Source organism: Salmo salar, chromosome 18 (assembly GCF_965601325.2).
Source record: "Salmo salar chromosome 18, fSalSal1, whole genome shotgun sequence".
Classification (NCBI taxonomy): domain Eukaryota; kingdom Metazoa; phylum Chordata; class Actinopteri; order Salmoniformes; family Salmonidae; genus Salmo; species Salmo salar.
In genome coordinates, this window is record NC_138308.1 from 63,175,035 (window position 1) to 63,199,078 (window position 24,044).

General features: G+C 39.8%; 1 protein-coding gene across 17 annotated transcripts in view; it reads left to right on the forward strand.

Moving 5' to 3' along the window:
• col25a1 (collagen type XXV alpha 1 chain) overlaps positions 1-24,044 on the forward strand; it is a 193,911-nt gene that overhangs the window by 61,025 nt on the left and 108,842 nt on the right. For all 17 annotated transcript variants that reach the window (XR_014381379.1, XR_014381380.1, XM_082965040.1 and 14 more), the window contains exon 6: positions 15,322-15,366. Coding sequence is in view for 15 of the 17 variants with exons in the window: in XM_082965040.1 (XP_082821166.1) it covers positions 15,322-15,366 (45 nt within the window). In the remaining 2 variants the exon portion in view is untranslated. The remainder of the gene's footprint in view (positions 1-15,321; positions 15,367-24,044) is intronic.

Consider the following 24,044-nt stretch of genomic DNA (forward strand, 5'->3'; position numbering starts at 1 on the left):
GAATCATATAACAAAAACTTTTGAGGTTGTTTTTTATTTATAATTATTCTTGTTTTATTAGTAATGTACCTGTGAGAAATTTCCTTTATGTCCTTTTTTGTGAGAAAATGTTTGTACTCAGGGCACTATACGGGTTTGATTGAAGAGGGCCCAAAGTCACGACTAATAGCCTAGGTATACCATATTTTATGATATACCAGTATTGATGCACAGACTGGTTTGGGTTTTTACAATACCTTCTATAATGATATTTGAATGTTTTGTTTGTTATACGCTGTTTATTATGTCCATAAGTGCAGGAAATGCAGAAATTGATGAAAATTCTGAAAAAGATTTTTGGTTGAAGTTGAATTGAACAGTTTAAAACAATGTAATGGAGAAAGACCAATTGAAAACACTTAGAATATATGTGTTACCACCGTAGGGTCACACACCACTCAAAGCAAATTTAGAACTTTTATTTTTCAAAAACATAAAATAAAAAAACTTGTGATATGATATTTTGGCCATATTGCCCAGCCCTATGTCCTAAGTAGCCCAGTGTCAGCTACTCTTAATAGTTATCCTCTACAATATTACATCTCATCCATATCCCCTCATGAGACCTAGACAGACTCTTGGGAGACTAATCCTGGGCTCACATACTCAGGAAACAAAATACATTCTCAACATCTTACACTCAAAATAGATAGAATTTAAGAGGGGGAGAAGAGAAAGAGAGAGAGGGGGAGAGAGAGAGAGCACCTTCGAACCATCAAAATGTAACTCCTTGACATTCTCCAGGAAGAGGATTCCATCAAAGCTGGACCTGTACTTTGATGGTTGCCAGCTAGCCACAACTAAGGAGCTTGACATCCTCAGTCACAATAGACAGCAAACTGTCATGGTCCAAACACTTATCTAACATCTCCACCAGAGCAGCTCAGAAACTGGGAACACTGAGGAGAGTGGCCAGCAAACTTAACACCAAGAGCCGAGCCATCATCTACAAGGCACATGTCTGCAGTGACATGGAGTACACTTCACTGAGCTGGATTAATGCCCCACCGACTCACCTCAGCCTGCTTGACAACATCCAGAAAAAGGCCCTGAAAGTAATCTGTGTGGAACAGGACACCGCCCCTACACAACTCACCATCCCCAGCCTTCACAGAGACGACAGGTTGCTGCTGCTACAGCCCTGTACAAAATGCACCCCACCACTGCCCCATGGACCTCCAAGCTATGCTCCCCCCACCATATATCAGACAGCGTACTACCTGCATATGCACAGCCATGCCAGACCTTGCTCTCACCCTCCCAGTCAACGGAGCATGCTCCCTAGACAGAAGATTCCATTATCCCTGCTTTGGGTGTAACTTTTCTGCTGAACTACGTCCACTTGCCCTTATGTCCTCATACTGATGGAATTCCTTTTGGAAGTAATTAGGCGACATTTTGTGAAAATAAATAATGCACTGCCTTAAATCAGTGTTGTTGTTGCTGCTATTTACTTTTATGAATTAAATAGAAAAGGTTGTCATATCAATATGAGGACTAGTCTAATAACAGTTGTTTACAAATCCATTATTTCATTGAGTAAACCCTATGCTGGCCTAACAAGACCCGGTTGTTTCAGAATCGACCGATTAACCCTCATACTACCATCATATTTTACATACATGGATTACCAACTGGGGTCATTTTGACCTCAAGAAGAAACTATTGGAAAAAGTAACAATCATAGCAAAATATCAAGTGAATTCTAATCAAAACATTATTAGACTGGAAATAATGTTCTGATTTATTCATTTTTATTACCAAAACAGACTGTTATTTTAGCACAATTACAGTAAATAGCATATTCTGGCAAATGAAAATAGGCATTTTTCCCTTAAATAATGTGCAGATTTTTTCTAAAGTACAATCCACATTAGTACTAATGTCACGGGTGTCATAGGGTAGAGACCAAGACGCAGCAGGAAAATGCACACTCATCTTTTTTATTGGTGAAGAAGGAAAACACATAAAACGTATACAAAACAAAACGAACTTGACAGTCTTGTCAGGCAAACAGCTAAACAAGAACAATCTCCCACAAAAACCCATGAAAACAAACTCAGAGGCAACAATAACCAGCTGCCTCCAGTTGAAGGTCCAACCCCAATAAACTAAACATAGAAATACAAAAGACTAGATAGAACAATGACTAACAAACCCCGGACTAATAAATCAAATACCCCTCTACCTAAACACATACACAAAACACACCCTGAACCACATAAAACAAACACCCCCTGCCACATCCTGACCAAACTACAATAACAAATAACCCCTATACTGGTCAGGACGTGACAACTGAAAAGATGATTTACCATCATTTGATTTCAGTATCATTGAGTTTTTTGAAATGTTAAGAAAATGTACATTTTGACATTTGCCATTTAATGGGGCGGTACACCAAAATGTGAAATACAAATCATTGCATTGACAAAAAGTGATTCAACCATTGATCCTGAGAGACAATGACCAAAAATATGGCTAAGTTTTCTGTATTTACTAAACCCCCAGCCAGCATTAGCATCGCTGCTAGTGAAACAATGGGAGTGTTAGGGCCTACTGTAGAATGATTAAAAAAGCATGCCTAAATCATCAAAGTAACTTCAAATTTTGATTTGAAGTTACTTTGATGATTTAGGCATGCTTTTTTAATCATTCTACAGCATGCTTTCTATTTGGTATAGAAACCCAAATACCATAACAAGATGCACATACAGAATATTGGAGGATATTATAGTAATATAACATTTCCTGTAAAAAAAAATGGGGTGGGGGGGGAATAAACTCTACTGTATGTGTACATATAGAGAGAGGGTAGCTGGTTTCTGTATAAAATTTAAAAAATAATAATGTTTTACCTTTTCTCTTTTACAAATGTTACCTTTATATGCAACATAAAAAATGAGTTTATTTGTATTTTTTATTTCACCTTTATTTGACCAGGTAGGCCAGTTGAGGACAAGTTCTCATTTACAACTGTGACCTGCTCAAGATAAAGCAAAACAGTGCGACAAAAACAACAACACAGAGTTACACATGGGATAAACAAACGCACAGTCAATAACACAATAGAAAAATCTGTATACAGTGTGTGCAAATGAAGTAAGGAGGTAAGGCAATAAATAGGCCATTAGTGGCAAAGTAATTGCAATTTAGCAATTTACACTGGAGTGATATATGTGCAGATGAGGATGTGCAAGTAGAAATACTGGTGTGCAAAAGAGCAGAAAAACAGAAACAAATCTGGTGGTGAGGTATGTAGTTGTATTATACACATTATACCCAAACATAAACACATTAAAATACAAAAACACATTCATGGAAAACACAAATAAAACATCACAAATAAAACATTCCTCCACAAATAAGTTCCCAATCAGTACTTTAAATTGCTTGAGCGGCACCAGAACAACAAGATTAAATGTATTTGGAAATTTGTTCCAGCAATACGGTATGTTAAAACTAAAAGCAGATTTACCTAACTTGGTGGAGACCCTTGGAACTTTAAGAGTTAACTATCCCTGTGAACGGGTTAGGCAACTCAGGTGTCTATACTTCAACAGCAAAGTTAGATAAGATGGAAGTTTATGAAATAGGGCCTTGTAAACAAAAAGAGAGTAATGTAGAGATCTACGGGTCTTTAGCGAAGTCCAGACAACGTTTTGATAGAGGATGCAGTAATGAGTATCAAAAGGTTTAAGAGTAATAGCGGCTGCACTTTTATTAATAATATCGCTATAATCAAGAACAGATTAAAAGGTTGACTGAATTACATTTACATTTACATTTAAGTCATTTAGCAGACGCTCTTATCCAGAGCGACTTACAAATTGGTGCATTCACCTTATGATATCCAGTGGAACAACCACTTTACAAAAGTGCATCTAAATCTTTTAAGGGGGGGGGGGTTAGAAGGATTACTTTATCCTATCCTAGGTATTCCTTAAAGAGGTGGGGTTTCAGGTGTCTCCGGAAGGTGGTGATTGACTCCGCTGTCCTGGCGTCGTGAGGGAGCTTGTTCCACCATTGGGGTGCCAGAGCAGCGAACAGTTTTGACTGGGCTGAGCGGGAACTGTGCTTCCTCAGAGGTAGGGGGGCCAGCAGGCCAGAGGTGGATGAACGCAGTGCCCTTGTTTGGGTGTAGGGCCTGATCAGAGCCTGAAGGTATGGAGGTGCCGTCCCCTTCACAGCTCTGAATAATCTGCTTCCAACTGCTTAGATAAAGGCAAGATCTGTTTCAGTAGAAAAAGCCAACTTTAATTCTTAGCTTAACCAGCTCATCTACTGTATATGTTTTTTAAACGTCAATTCCGTATCAATCCAAATGTGTAAGTATTTTAATGCTGGAACACGTTCGATTGGAGAACCAGTTTTGACACAGCCAGATCAACAGTCGGGGCAACAGCATACATACTAATAGTATCATTCACATATAGATGAAGTTTAAACATTTTAACAGACTGACCAATGGTGTTTATATAAATAGTGAAGAGAATAGGTCCCAAAATCAACCCCTGTGGTACACCTTTATGTACTTCAAGAAATTCAGACCTAACCCCATCAATCACGATGGCCTGAGTTCTAGCATTAAGATAATCATGAAACCATGAACAGGCATCAGAGTTCAGGCATATCCAGGACAACTTATTCAAAAAAATATCATGATCAATAGTATCAAAAGTGTTGTGTCTGACTATGATTAAATTATATGACATGCTATTTTATCAAGTCGATTATCTAACATTTAATTGATTACGTGATTGAATTAAACCATGCAACAATTAAACCATTAATAAACTGTGGCACCACGGAAGCATTCATTTATATAGAGCGGTTATCTCCTGAATTCAGTCTCAGATCTGAAGGTCTTTTATATTAATAGCAGTCAATTATTAATTGTCACCTCGATCGGTCTCATTCTGATTGTCGTAAGTACTTGGTTATCTGCACGAACCCTAGCTAATAAGTTGAATCAGCAATACACAAATTGGCTTAATTATTTATTTACTAAATACCTAAATAATCACACAGAATTACACTTATATATATATATATATATATATATATATATATATATATATATATATATACACAGGATAGATCACACATCGACTACTAATCATGTCATAAAAAGCCCCTAGTGGGCTAACCCAATATGACAGCTGATTACACAAAGGAAGGGGGTTGGGTTTGAATGAAAGAGCGGGAAGACTGAGGGAAAAGGGATTGGGTCTCTATCAGATCTTGAGAAGCTATGCTACCGTAAATAGGGAATCTTAAGAATTCTAACAACCGCCCATTCGGAAAAGGAAAATAAAAAAGAGCAAAGTTTTATATTTACCATGGATTCAAGAATCTTAGCTAGACAAGGACGCCTTGAAATGAGGTGATCATTTTTAAGATCACTACTGTCCCTGCCCTTATGGAGTAGCAGCACAAGAGCTAATTTCCATACTTTAGGAATATTTCCTGATAACAATGTTCAATTAAAAATGTGGGTTATTGAGCCAACAATGATGGGCGCTGCACACTTAAGCAGACCAGGATCCAATTGGTCGGCCCCTGTGTATTTCTTGTTGTCTATTGCTAGCTAAGCATCCAGGACTTATTTTTCTGTAAATAGCCTAAAATAATAATTTCTCTGATCATTCAGTAAGTGATCATTCAGCAAGTTTCCCCTATCGGCATCCAGCCCAATATCATTGTGAATAGGCTTAGAAGTTATTTCAAAGAGAGAAACCACTGAAATAAACGGTGACTAAATGCATTAATGATGCCATTTTTATCTGCAATTGTCTGTAAGTGTCTGTAGGTGTCTGAATTTTTGGGGGGGTGGCAGAGAGGAGGAAGTAGAACCCTTCAGGGATTTGACAGTTTTCCCAAATTTAGCCGGTTCCCATTACAGTCCGAAAGAGCGAATACATAATAATCTGATTTAACCTGTCTGATTTGTCTTACACAATGACTCCACAGTTGCTTAAAAGCTTGCCAGTCCGGGGCTAAGACTGTGTTTCTGGCCTGACCTAAGCGTCATCTCTTTTATGAATTACATCTGATAATTCCGGTGTACCTGGCATTCCATCTACCTTTAACCCATGATTATCCACAATAGTATTGAATACATCTGCAAAAAGGCTCAAAGCTAAATCAGGTTCAGGGATAGCTGAAGTACAATCAAGGTCACCAAAATAGAGATCATGTAAAAAAAAACTGTTCACTGAAGTTTTTAAAGTTCCTCTTGTGATGATACGAGGCTTAGATTTTTGTATTTTTACATCTCGAACATTACAGTATTACAGTTCTACCAAGTATTCATACCACTGACAGACTTTTATGAGCTGTTTTGACTGCAACTAAGCATATATGTAAGTTAATATTGATTTTGTGCATGGTTATAACCAGTTATAACCATAGGCAAGTACATAAGGTGCGGCATCTCTGCAGGTTTTTAGATTTGCCCTAGAATGATTACATTTTAGAGAATACACACCAATATCACTACAGATGATCTGTCTATCTGGTCAAAATCTGATACAGGTCCCCCTCCACCTTCTGGAGGTATGGATAACTTGTTACTATGTCTCAAGAGAAACCTAGATTCAAATAAAGATCCTATCTATCAAATTAATATAGACAGAATTAAGTGTTTTGACCCCAAAGGACTTTTGATACAGAAATACTAAACAATGCAAGAACAAGTTAATTGACAAACATGAAAATGTGGAAGAATTGAATAGATGACCTTTGGGCTGTGATCAAAAATGTACCCATTTGTTTGTATGAGGGTTAATAGTACTGCTGAGCCATGAGATGCTATGCTAGTCTCAGGCTTACTATAGAGCAGTAGGGCACACACGATAACCACCAAATCTAATCAAATCAAATTTTATTTGTCACATACAAATGGTTAGCAGATGTTAATGCGAGTGTAGCGAAATGCTTGTGCTTCTAGTTCCGACCATGCAGTAATATCTAACAAGTAATCTAACCTAACAATTTCACAAAAACTACCTTATACACACAAGGGTAAAGGAATGAATACAAATGTACATAAAAATATATGAATGAGTGATGGCCGAATGGTATAGGCAAAATGCAGTAGATGGTATAGAGTACAGTATATACATATGGGATGAGTAATGTAGGGTATGTAAACATTATATAAAGTGGCATTGTTTAAAGTGGCTAGTGATAAAGTTATTACATCAATTTTTCCATTATTAAAGTGGCTAGAGTTGAGTCAGTATGTTGGCAGCAGCCATTCAATGTTAGTGATGGCTGTTTAACAGTCTGATGGCCTTGAGATAGAAGCTGTTTTTCAGTCTCGGTCCCCGCTTTGATGCACCTGTACTGACCTCGCCTTCTGGATGATAGCGGGGTGAACAAGCAGTGGCTCGGGTGGTTGTTGTCCTTGATAATCTTTTTGGCCTTCCTGTGACATCGGGTGGTGTAGGTGTCCTGGAGGGCAGGTAGTTTGCACCCGGTGATGCGTTGTGCAGACCTCACTACCCTCTGGAGAGCCTTACGGTTATGGGCAGAGCAGCTGCCGTACCAGGCGGTGATACAGCCTGACAGGATGCTCTCGATTGTGCATCTGTAAAAGTGTGTTTTTAATGACAAGCCGAATTTCTTCAGCCACCTGAGGTTGAAGAGACCATGTAAAGAGTAGGAGATCATTAATCCCCACTTGTAATGTCTACAGTCTAAATTGCTGTGTCTAGAAAAAAAAACAAGGAGAACATGGAAGAGAACATGGAAACATAACAGAACACTGTCTCCTTTTTTTTACTCCACATTGACTAAGCTTCTCAGTGTGGCTATTCCCAAAATCCTGTGCCTTCTGTCATTCTAATCTCACAAGTCTTGAAATTTCACATGAGATGTTTTCCCTGGATGGTCTTTTAAGGTAATCAAACCCTCTCAGCCCCGAAGAGGAGCAGAGATATCAAAGGTTGTCTCAGCTTGTTTTTCTCCCATTTTCTCCTTGTCTGTTCGCAGCGCTGTGTCTCGCAAGGACTGGCGCTGGAGGTTTTGTAGCTTGGTATTACCGCCACACCAGCGGTCACGAGTCATGACGGCAGTCAAATTCCAGGTGACCATTTAGTCACAGTAATTAGGCTTCTCCAAGCTCTGATGCTGCTGACGGTTACTGAGTTTAACTAGAGGTGCATAGGAGATGTTGTACCCACTGTGACTATTAAAACCTACCCTAACCAGAAGCTGTGGATAGATGGCAGCATTCGCGCAAAACTGAAAGCACGAGCCACTGCATTTAACCATGGCAAGGTGATGGGGAATATGGCCGAAGACAAACAGAGTAGTCATTCCCTCCGCAAGGCAATCAAACAGGCAAAACATCAGTATTGAGACAAAGTGGAGTTGCAATTCAACGGCTCAGACACAAGATGTATGTGGCAGGGTCTACAGACAATCACAGACTACAAAAGGAAAACCAGCCACATCGCGGACAAGCTAAACACGTTCTTCGTCCGCTATCAGGATAACACAATGCCACCGACGAGGCCAGCTACCAAGGACGGTGGGCTCTCCTGCTCCATGGCCGAAGTGAGTAAGACATTTAAACGTGTTAACCCTCGCAAGGCTGCCGGCCCAGACGGCATCCCTAACTGCGTCCTTAGAGCATGCGCAGACCAGCTGGCTGGTTTGTTTACGGACATATTCCATCTCTCCCTATCCCAGTCTGCCGTAGCCACATGCTTCAAGATGGCCACCATTTTTCTGTACCCAAGAATGCAAAGGTAACTGAACTAAATTACTCACTTCTGTCATCATGAAGTGCTTTGAGAGACTAGTCAAGGATCATATCACCGCCACCTTACCTGTCACCCTAGACCCACTTCAATTTGCTAACTGCCCCAATATGTCCACAGACAATGCAATCGCCATCACACTGCACACTGCCCTATCCCATCTGGACAACAGGAATACCTGTCACGAATCCCACCGAAGGTGGCTCCCCTGCCTGCTCGGGCGGCGCTCGGCGGTCGTCGTCGCCGGCCTACTAGCCGCCGCTGATCCCTTTTTCCTTTTCAGTTGGTATGTCTTATTGTTTGCACCTGTTCCTTATTTGTGTATCTTGATTTGTGGTTATTTAAGCCTGTTTAGCCCGCCCAGGTTTGTGCGGGATTATTTTCGTCAGTGTGCTTTTTTTGGATGTGCTGGCGATCTGCTTGAGTTATTTTTCTTTCCGAACTGTGGACCCGTTGTGTATGGGTTGGGCACGTAGTTCTCACGCCTGTTGTGTTGGCGTCGACTGTTGTCAAACCAGAGAAAGATAAAACTCATTTTTCTTACCTCTGCTCTCTGCGCCTGACTCCTACCACCACTCCTAGCATTCGTGACAATACCTATGTAAGAGTGCTGTTCATTGACTATAGCTCAGCATTCAGCACCATAGTACCCTCCAAGCTCATCATTAAGCTTCAACCCCAACCTGTGCAATTGGATCCTGGACATCCTGACGGGCTGCCCCCAGGTGGTGAAGGTAGGAAACAACATCTCCACTTCACTGATCCTCAACACTGGGGCCCTGCAAGGGTGCATACTCAGCCCCCTCCTGTACTCCCTGTTCATCCATGACGGCGTGGCTAAGCACGCCTCCAACTCACTCATCAAGTTTGCAGACGACACAACAGTTTTAGGCTTGATTACCAACAACGACGAGACAGCCTACAGGGAGGAGGTGAGTGCTCTGGGAGTGTGGTGTCAGGAAAATAACCTCTCACTCAACGTCAACAAAACAAGTAGATGATCATGGACTTCAGGAAACAGCAGAGGGAACACCCCCTATCCACATCAACGGGACAGAAGTGGAGATGGTGGAAAGTTCCTCGGCGTACATATCTCTGACAAACTGAAATGGTCCGCCTCTTAAACCTCAGGAGGCTGAAGAAATTTGGCTTGTCACCTAAAACCCTCACAAACTTTTACAGATGCACAATTTAGAGCATCCTGTCAGGCTGTATCACTGCCTGGTAGGGCAACTAGAGGTCGACTGATTATGATTTTTCAACGCCGATACTGATACCGATTATTAGAGGACCAAAAAAAGCCGATACCGATTAATCGGCCGATTTTTATATATATATATATTTGTAATAATGACAATTACAACAATACTGAATGAACAATGAACACTTTTATTTTAAGTTAATATAATACATAAATAAAATCAATTTAATCTCAAATAAATAATGAAACATGTTCAATTTGGTTTAAATAATGCAAAAACAGTGTTGAAGAAAGTAAAAGTGCAATATGTGTCATGTAAAAAAGCTAATGTTGATGTTCCTTGCTCAGAACATGAGAACATATGAAAGCAGGTGGTTCCTTTTAACATGAGTCTTCAATATTCCCAGTTAATACGTTTTAGGTTATTATAGGAATTATGACGTGTCAACTATTTCTCTCTATACCATTTGTGTTTCATATACCTTTGACTATTGGATGTTCTTATAGGCACTTTAGTATTGCCAGCCTAATCTCGGGAGTTCATAGACTTGAAGTCATTAACAGCGCTGTGCTTCAGGCATTGCTAAGCGCTGCTGGCAAATGCAGTAAAGTGCTGTTTGAATGAATTCTTACAAGCCTGCTGTTGCCTTCCACCGCTTAGTCAGACTGCTCTATCAAATATCAAATCATAGACTTAATTATAATAAACACACAGCAATACGAGCCTTTGGTCATTAATATGGTAAAATCCGTAAACTATAATTTCGAAAACAAAATGTTTATTCTTTCAGTGAAATGCGGAACCTTTCCATATTTTATCGAACGGTTGGCAACCCTAAGTCTAAATATTGCTTCTACATTGCACAACCTTCAATGTTATGTCATAATTATGTACAATTCTGGCAAATTAATTACGGTCTTTGTTAGGAAGAAATGGTCTTCACACAGTTCGCAACGAGCCATGCGGCCAAAACTTCTGCACATACCCTGACTCTGCTGGCACTGAACACAAGAGAAGTGACACAATTTCCCTAGTTAATATTGCCTGCTAACATGCATTTCTTTTAACTAAATATGCAGGTTTATAAAAAATATACTTCTGTGTATTTATTTTAAGGAAGGCATTGATGTTTATGGTTAGGTTCGTTTGTGCAACGATTGTGCTTTTTTCACAAATGTGCTTTTGTTAAATCATCACCCGTTTGGCGAAGTAGAAGTAGGCTGGGATTCGATGATAAATTAACAGGCACTACATTGATTATATGCAACGCAGGACAAGCTAGATATCCTCTTTTAACGCTGATCCCATAATCGGGATCAACATCCAGCGAAAAATCAGAGCGCCATATTCATAACCAAATCTAATAATTTCTGTTTCTCAAACATAGGACTATTTTACACCGTTGTATAAATACACTTCTCTTGAATCGAACCACGTTGTCCGATTTCAAAAAGGCTTTACAGCGAAAGCAAAACATTACATTATGTTAGGAGAGTACATCGTCAAAATAGCCACACCGCCATTTTCCGACCAACCACATACATCACAAATAACCAAAACACAGCTAAATGAAGCACTAACCTTTGACAATCTTCATCAGATGACACTCCTAGGACATCATGTTACACAATACATGCATTCTTTTGTTCGATAAAGTTCATATTTATATATAAAAACAGCATTTTACATCGGCGCGTGATGTTCAGAAAATATTTTCCCTCAAATGCATCCGGTGAAGCAGCGCTACAATTTACTAAATTACTATTCGAAAACATTTTTAAAATGTAATATTGTCATTCAAAGAATTATAGATTAACATCTCGTGAATGCAACCGCATTGCCAGATTTAAAAATAACTTTACTGGAAAATCACACTTTGCAATAAACGAGGTGCTATGCTCAGAAAAATAGGCTAGGCGATACAGGTTAGTGCCATCTTGGAACCATCTAAAATCAAATATACTATTGTAAATATTCCCTTACCTTTGATTATCTTCATCAGAAGGCACTTCCAGGAATCCCAGGTCCCCAACAAATGTAGTTTTTGTTCGAAAAAGTTAATAATTTATGTCCCAATAGCTCCTTCTTGTTAGCGCGTTCCGAAGGCTACTCATAATGTACGAGGCGCGCGGGACGTCACATGCCAATGTAAAAAGCTGGTTTTTGATATAAATATGAACTTGATTGAACAAAACATGCATGTATTGTATAACATAATGTCCTAGGGTTGTCATCTGATGAAGATCATCAAAGGTTAGTGCTGCATTTAGCTGTGGTTTGGGTTTTTGTGACATTATATGCTAGCTTGAAAAATGGGTGTCTGATTATTTCTGGCTGGGTACTCTGCTGACATAATCTAATGTTTTGCTTTCGTTGTAAAGCCTTTTTGAAATCGGACAGTGTGGTTAGATTAACGAGAGTCTTGTCTTTAAATAGCTGTAAAATAGTCATATGTTTGAGAAATTGAAGTAATAGCATTTCTAAGGTATTTGAAAATCGCGCCACTGGATTAGACTGGCTTTTGCGTAGGTGGGACGAATTCGTCCCGCCTAGCCCAGAGAGGTTAACATTTTTATGCGATTTTTCACGTAAAAAAGCGATAATATTCCGACCGGGAAACCCTGTTTTCGTTCAAAGACGAAAAAATAAAAACATGGAGTCGGCTCGTGCATGCGCCCCCAGTCTCATTGTTCTCTGATCGACCACTATCCAAATGCGCTACTGTTTTTCAGCCATGGCCTGCAAAGGCATCATGCCCCGTTCTGCCGCCTTCTGAGAGCCTATGGGAGCCGTAGGAGGTGTCACGTTACAGCAGAGATCCTCAGTTTTCAATAAAGAGAGTGTAGAAGGCCAAGAAATGGTCAGAGAGGGCACTTCCTGTAAGGAATCTTCTCAGGTTTTTGCCTGCCATATGAGTTCTGTTATACTCACAGACACCATTCAAACAGTTTTAGAAACTTTAGGGTGTTTTCTATCCAAATCAAACAATTATATGCATATTCTAGTTTCTGGGCAGTAGTAATAACCAGATTAAATCGGTACGTTTTTTTATCCGGCCGTGCAAATACTGCCCCCTACCCTAGAGAGGTTAATCACTTGTGAATGATGGCCCTTCTTAAGGAAAGAAACAGCGCATGTTGCACACCGCATGTAGCCTAGGCCATAGGCCTATATGTTTTGTTTAGGTTTGTATCACAACTAAAGTGACCAAATAAATTCTTAAAATGAAGCACATTAATCGGCTTTACAACGGGTGTAGAGCCTAACTGCCATACATAAGCGGCACGTGAGTTTCAAGTTTGGGGAAGATAATTTTCATGATAAAAATTCACCTTTATAATAAAAGCATTACATGCATGATCACATTTGTGGTCACTTTTGAGAATAGTGTTTTCCTACTAATGGAACATTTGTGCTTATAGCATACTGCCATGTGTGCATTGCTGCGCTTATATTGTGAAGAAATATTCGAATAGTTTATGAACATTTTAAGCTAAATGTTCTCATCTGTTGCACCAGGTTCATCGTTTAAAACATTTTTTTGATTCTAGTGGTTGTTTTAATTTGGGATCTATCGCATTCCACAACAGTCCCAGACTATTTGGAATATTTGTTTCTGACACAGAATAGAATAGGTCAACTTTTGTACTATGGGGGATGGTAGATTGACATAGGCTAGTGCTTTTGCTGTTCGTTAGGCCTGCTCATCTTGTTGGCTGACGAAAAGTAAAAGGACAGTTCTTCCAATATCTTCAATATGCACCTCGGAATTGGATAAGGACACTCGCAGTTGCGCATCCGGGAGATATTATATTCAGCCCAAGGGCACAATGGCCACTGGCCGCAAAAGACATGGATTTTTTAGGGGGCATTACGGCCACACAGAGGGGAGGCATTATCAAGTGCTTGTCAAATTGTGAATGAGAGACTAATGAAGTGTGTACAGCCTGCGCAAAAAGCAAAGCAGAGTTCATGCAACTTTTTTCATATCATCATTGGAGTCGTATCATGCAGCCTTAGAATGTATTGAAAATCCAAACATATAGCCCAACATTTGCATCACAACTAAAGTTAAAAAAGAGCTGTAAATTAAACATATAGGAGTATCTGTTTCTTTGTTGACCGCTCAACAAAGAATAGCCACAGGTGTGCACTCCCTCAAATCGTTTTGAGAAAATATCCTATTTTATTCAGCTTTGTTTAATTTTATTCTACATACTATAAAATAATATAAAATAATGCAACGGAATTCTAAGCAAATCTTGTCTGCTAAATGAACTAGTGTTGCCTACAACAATATGGCATAGCCAGATCAGGGCCTATCATAAGGACAACTCTATTATGTTCTTCTGAAATAGACTACATTTTTTCATGTCATGTTTCTCTAGACCTGTCTAAAATAAATAAGGGATTTATTGTGATGGGCTAGCCTATATTACATGGATTTATTCTACTTTTTAAAATGTAGATGTTCCAAAGGTTTGCATCAGTGGCTTGTAGGCTTTGTGTGGAAGCCATGAGATGCTAAATGTGTCAAGGGTGTGTACGGATGCGAAGTCAGGTGCAGGAGATCAGAAGGTAGTAAATAGGCGCACTTTAATTCCGGTCAAAAAATGACAGCACATAACAACATAAGCGTGCCAAAAACACGGAACTTAACAAAAGTATAGCACCTGACGATACCCACATAACAATAAACAATTACACACAAAGACATGGAGGGGAACAGAGCACTAAATACATGCAGTGTGATTATGGAATGAAAACCAGGTGTGTATGGAACAAGACAAAACAAATGGATATATGAGAAATGGAGCGGCGATGGCTAGAAAGCCGGTGACGTCGATCGCCAAACGCCGCCTGAACAAGGAGAGGAGCCGACTTCGACGGAAGTCGTGACAAAATGTGTTTGTTAATTAACGGTCAATTACTGGGAGACCGGCAGTTACTTGCTTGACAATCACCGGATGACAAAATTTCATGACTACCACAGCCCTAGTCATGCTTTAGGCATTTGTCAAATAGACTTGAAGGTGAGCCACAGAAAGTCGGAGTTGAGCACAAGGGGTTTTAGTGCAGCCATAAGTCTGAACTGTCAAATAATCAGTCAACACTGAGAAGTTATGTCACTCTGCATATGACACCTTTCATTAAATCATGATACAACTAGTCTTAACAGGGAAAAACATATATAGACATATACTTAAGACAGCACATCATAGTCACCTTCCCGAAGACACATGCAAGCATACTATGTGTTATATAAAAAATGGAATGTCTTAGAAGTGTTTGTTTTGTGTTTTTTACAGGGTCCCCTCGGGCCTCCTGGCATCCCAGGTGTTGATGGGCTGAAGGTAAGATCATTGTTATAGAGGAAGACCTGATAGATGTGACACATAGGTAGATGACAGATTTCAATAGCTTTATTTGCAGATTACCTAACCTTGTCCCCAGGCTGATGCATAGAGCCTGGTAACAGTGTGGGACTGTTTGGAACTTAGGGGGCGTAGATTTACTGAGTGACATGCTAATGAATTCAAATTCTGAGTGAATCACACGACTATGAGGCATCTTTTTATAACAGAACCCTCTCCATTTTTCCAACAACTTTGTCAATATGGCATGACCATGATAATTGACCATCCAATGTACCTAGGAGTTTAGCTTCTTCAACTTGCTCAATGGTCACACCCTTTATACACAACTCCAGCTGAGGTTTAGGTCAGAGCCAAGAACATGATGTTTCCTCAACAAGGACTATCCTGAAGCTGTGCACCAGAAGAGGAAACAACTTATCCCAGTCATGAAAGCTGCCAGAGCACGTCAGGACATTGCTTACATCCGCTATGACAGGCTCATTGTCCATCCTTCCTCCCAAAAGCCTGGAAGGGATGAGAGAGCCATGCCTGTGGGTTCGTAGGGTCGGCCCCGCAGGACACGCACACTTACACACACACACACTTGATGGACTGCTCTCACTTTTTTTTCTCTCAGCTGATTGGTTGACATACACTGTAAATTGAGAAATGTTGTGACTAAACTTAACAAAAAGAAGAAGAAATTACATTACCAAACCAAGATAAATGACATAAAACACAATGAAAAGAATGATATAATAATGATAAGCCACCAGGTATAGACAACCTTGATGGGAAACTATTAAGAATGGTACCCCTATTTGCTATATCTTTAACCAAAGCCTAAAGGAATGTGTGTTTCCACAAGCGTGGAAGGAAGCTAAAGTAATTCCACTGCCTAAAAATAGTAAAGCACCCTTTGCTGGCTCTAACAGCCGCCCAACCAGTTTGCAGCCTGGTCTTAGTACACTGATGGATAGAATTCTGTTTGACCAAATGCAACGATATTCAATAAGTCAATAAATCTACCTCAAAAGTATGTATCCCAGAACAGAACATTATTAGGTAGGAGTTAAGTGATTTTAATCAAATTACATCATCATTATGACAATATTCCATCATCGTTATGTCAATTACTTGACATAAAGATTATAGATAATTGCACGATTTATGAGTTTAATTAGCATTGCATGGGAAACTCAATGTTTCCCATGCTCACTATGTAACTATTTACTCAATGTTTGATTTGAACATGGTGAAACCTCAAGATGTTTGGAACAGTGCATCACTCCTATTCATGTTAACACTGCTTGGACTTCCAAATAAACATGGTTTATTAAACCTTTTAACCAGAGATTGCCTCACCTTGTAGACTTACCTTAAGTCATACAACTCCATGCAGCCTCCAAGTGGTTTTAGGACAAATAATTGCTTGTCTGAAGGGTTAATGTTGTTATGGGGCTAAAATATAAATGGGCTAATTGTTTCTGGTAACAGATGGAGTCAGGGTTGTTTCTCAATTAGAGACGATCTGCCTCAAGAGGTCAATGGTTGCCTGTATGGATGTATTTTAGAACACCTCAGATAATATCAATCGAATCTAAGTGACTTCTATCCAATCAACAGAGGTGCATCATACAGTACAGTACTGTACATAAAGTGCCACCCTGTTAAAAACCATGGCCCATAGATACAGTACCAGTCAAAAGTTTGGGCATACCTACTCATTCAAGGATTTTTCTTTATTTGGACTATTTTCTACATTGTAGAATAATAGTGAAGACATCAAAACTACACATATGGAATCCTGTAACCAAAAAAGTGTTTTATTTCACATTTGAGATTCTTCAAATGAGCCAATCTTTGCCTTGACAGCTTTGCATTCTCTCAATCAGTTTCATGAGGAATGCTTTTTCAACAGTCTTGAAGGAGCTCCCACATATGCTGAGCACGTGTTGGCTGCCTTTCCTTCACTCTGCAGTCCAACTCATCCCAAACCATCTCAATTGGGTTGAGGTTGGATGATTGTGGAGGCCAGGTCATCTGATGCAGCACTCCACCACTCTCCTTCTTGGTCAAATAGCCCTTACACAGCCTGGAGGTGTGTTGGGTCATTGTCCTGTTGAAAAACAAATGATAGTCCCACTAAGCGCTCACCAGATGGGATGGCGTATCGCTGCAGAATGCTGTGGTAGCCATGCTGGTTAAGTGTGCCTTGAATTCTAAATAAATCACAGAGAGTGTCACCTTCATGCTTCACGGTGTGAACCACCCATGCGAAGATCATCTGTTCACCTACTCTGCGTCTCACAAAGACACGGTGTTTGGAACCAAAGATATCACATTTGGACTCATCAGACCAAAGGACAGATTTCCAAAGTGCTATTGTCCATTGCTCGTGTTTCTTGGCCCAAGCAAATCTCTTCTTCTTATTGGTGTCCTTTTAGTAGTGGTTTCTTTGCAGAAATTCAACCATGAAGGCCTGATTCACGCAGTCTCCTACTATCTATTACTTGAACGATGTGAAGCATTTATTTGGGCTGCAATTTCTGAGGCTGGTAACTCTAATGATTTTATCCTCTGCAGCAGAGGTAACTCTGGGTTTTCTCTGTGGTGGTCCTTATGAGAGCCAGCACTTGATGGTTTTTGTGACTGCAATTGAAGACACTTTCCAAGTTCTTGAAATTTTCCAGATTGACTGACCTTCATGTCTTAAAGTAATAATGGACTGTCGTTTCTCTTTGCTTATTTGAGCTGTTCTTGACATAATACAGACTTCATCTTTTACCTAATAGGGCTTTCTTCTGTATACCACCACTACCTTGCCACAAGAACTGATTGGCTCAAATGCATTAAGAAGAAAATAAATTCCACAGATTAACTTTTAACAAGGCACAACTGTTAATTGAAGTACATTTCAGGTGACTACCTCAAGAAGCTGGTTGAAAGAATGCCAAGAATGTGCAAAGCTGTCATCAAAGCAAAGGTTGGCTACTTTGAATAATCTCAAATATAAAATATATTTTGATTTGTTTAACACTTTTTTGGTTACTACATGATTCCATGTGTTATTCCATGTGTTATAGTTTTGATGTCTTTTCTTTTAAGAATTTAAAAAAAAAATGTTGAAACAAGTTATTTTTTTAATTTCACTATACCAATTTGGACTATTTTGTGTATGTCCATTACATGAAATCCAAATAAAAATGTATTTAAATTACAGGTTGTAATGCAACAAAATAGGAAAAACGACTAGGGGGATGAATACTTTTGCAAGGCACTGTAAGTATGTCTGTCAGAGCTATGTAAGTTGATTATACAGACAATTTGGAATTTTCAACACTAATATTTCTCATTTTATTTATTTAAATTTTTTTTATTTAACCTTTATTTAACTAGGCAAGTCGGTAGAGAACAAATTATAATTTACAATGACGGCCGACCCCGGCCAAACCTGGGCGACGCTGGGCCAATTGTGCGCCGCCCTATGGGACATAAAAACAAGAAGCAATACAGTCAATCTTTCTATTAGCCCTTTGGTTACAGTGACAAGCAAGACATACTGCTCTGTTCTGGGCCAGCTGCAGCTTTCCTAGGTCGTTTTTTCAGCACCTGACCGTATAACCGGGCAAGATGTGATAAAACCAGAGCCTGCAGGACTTGTTTGGTAGAATGTGGTGTTAAAAATGCAGAGCTCCTCTTTCTTGCAGACATACTTTTACCCATCTTTACAACAATCGAATCAATATGCCTTCACCATGACAGTTTATGGTAACACAAAGAAGTTTAGTTGCCTCTACTTTCATAACAGCCACATCATTCATTACCAGATTCAGTTAACGTCTAGTACTTATGGAATGATTTGTACAATATTATAGCGGACAATATTGCCACTCCTATTTGCCATATCTTCAATTTAAGCCTACTAGAAAGTGTGCACCCTCAGTGCTGGAGGGAAGCAAAAGTAATTCCGCTACCAAAGAATGGTAAAGCCCCCTTTACTGGTTCAAATAGCCGACCAATCAGCCTGTTACCAACCCGGAGTAAACTTTTGAAAGAAATTGTGTATGACCACTTCCAGTACTATTTTACAGTAAAAAAAAATGTACAACAGACTTTCAGCACTCTTTGAGTTAGGCCAGTGTGTCTATGTATGCGGATGTCTCAACACTATACAGGTCAGCTACTACAGCGACTGCAATGATTGCAACACTTAACAAAAAGCTGCAGTTAGTTTCAGAATGGGTGGCAAGGAATAAGTTAGTCCTAAATATTTCAAAAACTTAAAGCATTGTATTTGGGACAAATCATTCACTAAAACCTAAACCTCAACTAAATCTTGTAATGAATAATGTGGAAATTGAGCAAGTTGAGGTGATTAAACTGCTTGGTAGCAAAGATGGGGAGAAGTCTTTCCATAATAAAGCGGTGCTCTGCCTTCTTAACAACACTATCAACAAGGCAGGTCCTACAGGCCCTAGTTTTGTCGCACCTGGACTACTGTTCAGTAGTGTGGTCAGGTGCCACAAAGAGGGACTTAGGAAAATTACAGTTGGCTCAGAACAGGGCAGCACAGCTGGCCCTTAAAAATACACAGGGAGCTAACAATAATGATATTCATGTCAATCTCTCATGGCTCAAAGTGGAAGAGAGATTGAATTCATCACTACTTGTGTTGACAAGCGGAATGACAATCTGAATGTACCGAGCTGTTTGTTTAAACTACTAGCACTCAGACACCCATGCATACATTACAAACATGTCACCAGAGGTCTCTTCACAATCCCCAAGTCCAGAACAGACTATGGGAGCCGCACAGTACTACATAGAGCCATGACTACATGGAACTCTACTCCACATCAGGTAACTGATGCAAGCAGTAGAATCAAATTTAAAAAAACAGGTAGAAATACACCTTATGGAACAACGGGAACCGTGAAGACACACACTAGGTCGACACACGCATACAAGTGTTAGCACACGCAGTCTACACACACGTACATTCTAATATTGTTATATGGTGGTATTATACATTTTGTATTGTAGATATGTAGTGGTGTAATAATGTTATATGATGTAATGTTTTACAGTGAGGGAAAAAAGTATTTGATCCCCTGCTGATTTTGTACGTTTTCCCACTGACAAAGAAATGATCAGTCTATAATTTTAATGGTAGGTTTATTTGAACAGTGAGAGAGAATAACAACAACAAAAAATCCAGAAAAACGTATGTCAAAAATGTTATAAATTGATTTGCATTTTAATGAGGGAAAAAAGTATTTGACCCCTCTGCAAAACATGACTTAGTACTTGGTGGCAAAATCTTTGTTGGCAATCACAGAGATCAGACGTTTCTTGTAGTTGGCCACCAGGTTTGCAAACATATCAGGAGGGATTTTGTCCCACTCCTCTTTGCAGATCTTCTCCAAGTCATTAAGGTTTCGAGGCTGACGTTTGGCAACTCAAACCTTCAGCTCCCTCCACAGATTTTCTAAATGATCTTTTAGGTGATCCCTAAAAATAAACTCAGCAAAAAAAGAAACGTCCCTTTTTCAGGACCCTGTCTTTCAAAGATGAATCGTAAAAAGCCAAATAACTTCACAGATCTTCATTGTAAAGGGTTTAAACACTTTCACATGCTTGTTCGATTAACCAAAAACTATTAATGAACATGCACCTGTGGAATGGTCGTTAAGACACTAGCAGCTTACAGACGGTAGGCAATTAAGGTCACAGTTATGAAAACTTAGGACACTGAAGAGGCCTTTCTACTGACTTGGAAAAACACCAAAAGAAAGATGGCTAGGGTCCCAGCTCATCTGCGTGAACATGCCTTAGGCATGCTGCAAGGAGGCATGAGGACTGCTGATGCGGCCAGGGAAAAAAATTGCAATATCTGTACCTTGAGACGCCTAAGACAGCACTACAGTTAGTGCTACAGCTAGTTATTTCACTAGCTGTTGATGCTGACATGTATAGTGTTGAATCATCTGCATACTTTGTTTAAGGCTTGTGGTAGATCATTAGAAAAATTGAGAAGAGTAAAGGACCAAGACAGCTCTCTTGGAGAATACCACACTTTACATGTTTTACGTTAAAGAAAGCCCTCTGTGTTCTATTCGATAAATCATTTTTCAAAAACAAATGATGGTAAATAATATCAAAGGCTGCACTAAAATCTAACAATACAGCTCCCACAATCTTCTTATTATACATGTCTTTCAGCCAATCATTAGACATTTGCGTCAGTGCAGTACATGTCAAATACAATGTTTTTAACATGTTGCTAAGAACTAGCAGCTAATTGATTGGCTATTAGAGCAAGTAAAGGAAGCGTTACCTTTCTTGGGGAGCGGAATCACAAGTGATTGTCCAGGCTCAGATTGAAGATGTGGCAAATAGGAGTGGCAATATAGTCTGCTACCATCCTCAGTAATTTTACATCTAGGTTGTCAATACCAGGTGGTTTCTTGTTATTGATGGACACTTTTTCCACATTAACTTTACCCAATTCTAAATTACTATGTTTTTCTTTCATTATTAGGTATTTTATGCATGAATGACACAATTTCTCAATTTACAATATGTCTGCCAATCACATGAGCAGCCAGACTTATTTGCAACTCCCTTTTCCTAATTTCTCTCCCATGGTTGTAGACACAGCTTTATAACAAAGTTCTACACCAGTAGTAAAGAAAAATATTAATGTACCTGGATGATTTTGTTCCTGTACTATTTGTAAACACTCTGGTAGTTTGATTGATAACCTGAACTATATTACAGGCATTGGTTACAGTGAGAAGCTTCCTCTTGAGCGAACAGCTTGATGAAAACTAGTCCATATTCAGGTCAGCCAGAAAATAGACCTCTCTCTTAACATCACACACATTATCAAGCAGTGCACACATATTATCCAGATACTGACTGTTAGCACTTGGCCTATAGCAGCACCCCAAAATAAGAGGCTTTAGATGAGGTAGGTGAACTTGCAACCGCAACACTTTGACAGTATTAGACATGAAATCCTTTACACGAATATGGCTCTTAACATTGTGATATCCCGGGAGGTCTACCCGGGGGGTTGGTGATAGAGTGGAGGTACGTGCCGCAACGTTGACTCCCTCTGCTGGGAGTACCCGGGCTGGGCATGCCGACGCTGATTGCACCAATTAGGGGTCAACCAGCCGTGCAGGCCACAAATGGAGGACTGTGGCACACCGTGGGAGGAAAATTGAGAGGCAGGAAGTAAGCTTACAGATGGGAATGAAGCTCCCGGGGCACGGATGCGAAAATAAACATAACAAAATGTTATGTTTATTTTATATTGCCCAGTAAAGGTGTATTTTCTGACTAGAACCTCCTTGTCTTTGTGTCCTGTATTGCTACTGCTGTATCAAAGGAACTATGCAAGTGAGTCTCAGTGATGGCCGAATGAATGTTGTCTGATGTTAGCACGTTATTGAACAATGTTCTTTTCATGCTTAGTTTTTTTTTCTCCATAATATGTCTCTCCGATAAGCTACCCAGGAAAGGGCTAAAAATAGCCCATACTAATGCCCTTTTCTGGGTAGCTTATCAGGGATAACAACGGAAGAAAATAACATTGACTGACTCTATTAGCCAGATAATCAGGCACTTGTGAGTGTCAGTTAGTGAGTGTGTGTGTAAGAGATATGGGGCTGAAGCTATTGACCCGGAAGCTAGGCTTAATCACTCCTCCCAGGCTTTTGGGAGGGAGGATGGACAATTAGTGGATGTAAGCAATGTCCCCACTGTCATGACGTTGGCCTGTGGGTAAGGTTTATGACCCCCCCCCCCATAAATACCTTTCTCCCTTCCCCTCTCTGACCCTACTGAAGGACTTGAATAGCCTGTGTTAAATATAGAGATTCTGGGAACATCAAACAAATGGGGAAAAGGAACCATATTTTGGTAATTAAACCAGTTGGAAATATGCTTGGGAGCGTAATGAGTATGTATGTAAGGTTCGGTTGTCATCTGAGACATTATGATTGATGACAGGACGACATAAACTGTACCTGAGAAAGTATACACCCTCTAGTTATCAGAGTAACATGGAATTGTTATGCAATTGAAATGTTTGATATTGAAATTGTTTGTTAGGAGATTAAATGTAATTTTAGCTTCCAAATGAGAGATTTGGGTTTTCATAAGGAAAGTGCCCTGCTTGATCAGTGGCCCACCCCTGTGAAGAGGAGGGGTTATAAACGATGAAACACATCAGACCCCCTCTCCACTATATAAGCCTTTGACGAAAAGATAACCGTTGTTCCAGTACGGGAGGTCTGCAGCCTCTACGTTAGAAGGACACACATGTCAACTAAGCCAACCTCGGCGTGAGCTATGGTATGAACTGGTATGAACTTTGAGCTTATTCACTACAGAAGTGATACTTCCTAGCCGTTGAGTTAGCAGCGGCCGCTGTCGACGTGGGCTAGGAAAGGACGGACGACGGACCCAGTCTAACAGACGGACGAAGATACCACCACGTATCCAATTTACCACCAGAGACATTCTTCCGAGTACGGAAGGTCTGTTGGCCAACCCGGCCAGCATCTACGACCAATCTACCGAAGCGCAGCTCAGAGTAAATATTTATTGCATTTTCCTTTTCCAAATGGGCGGTAATTTAGAATGCATAAGATAATGTATTT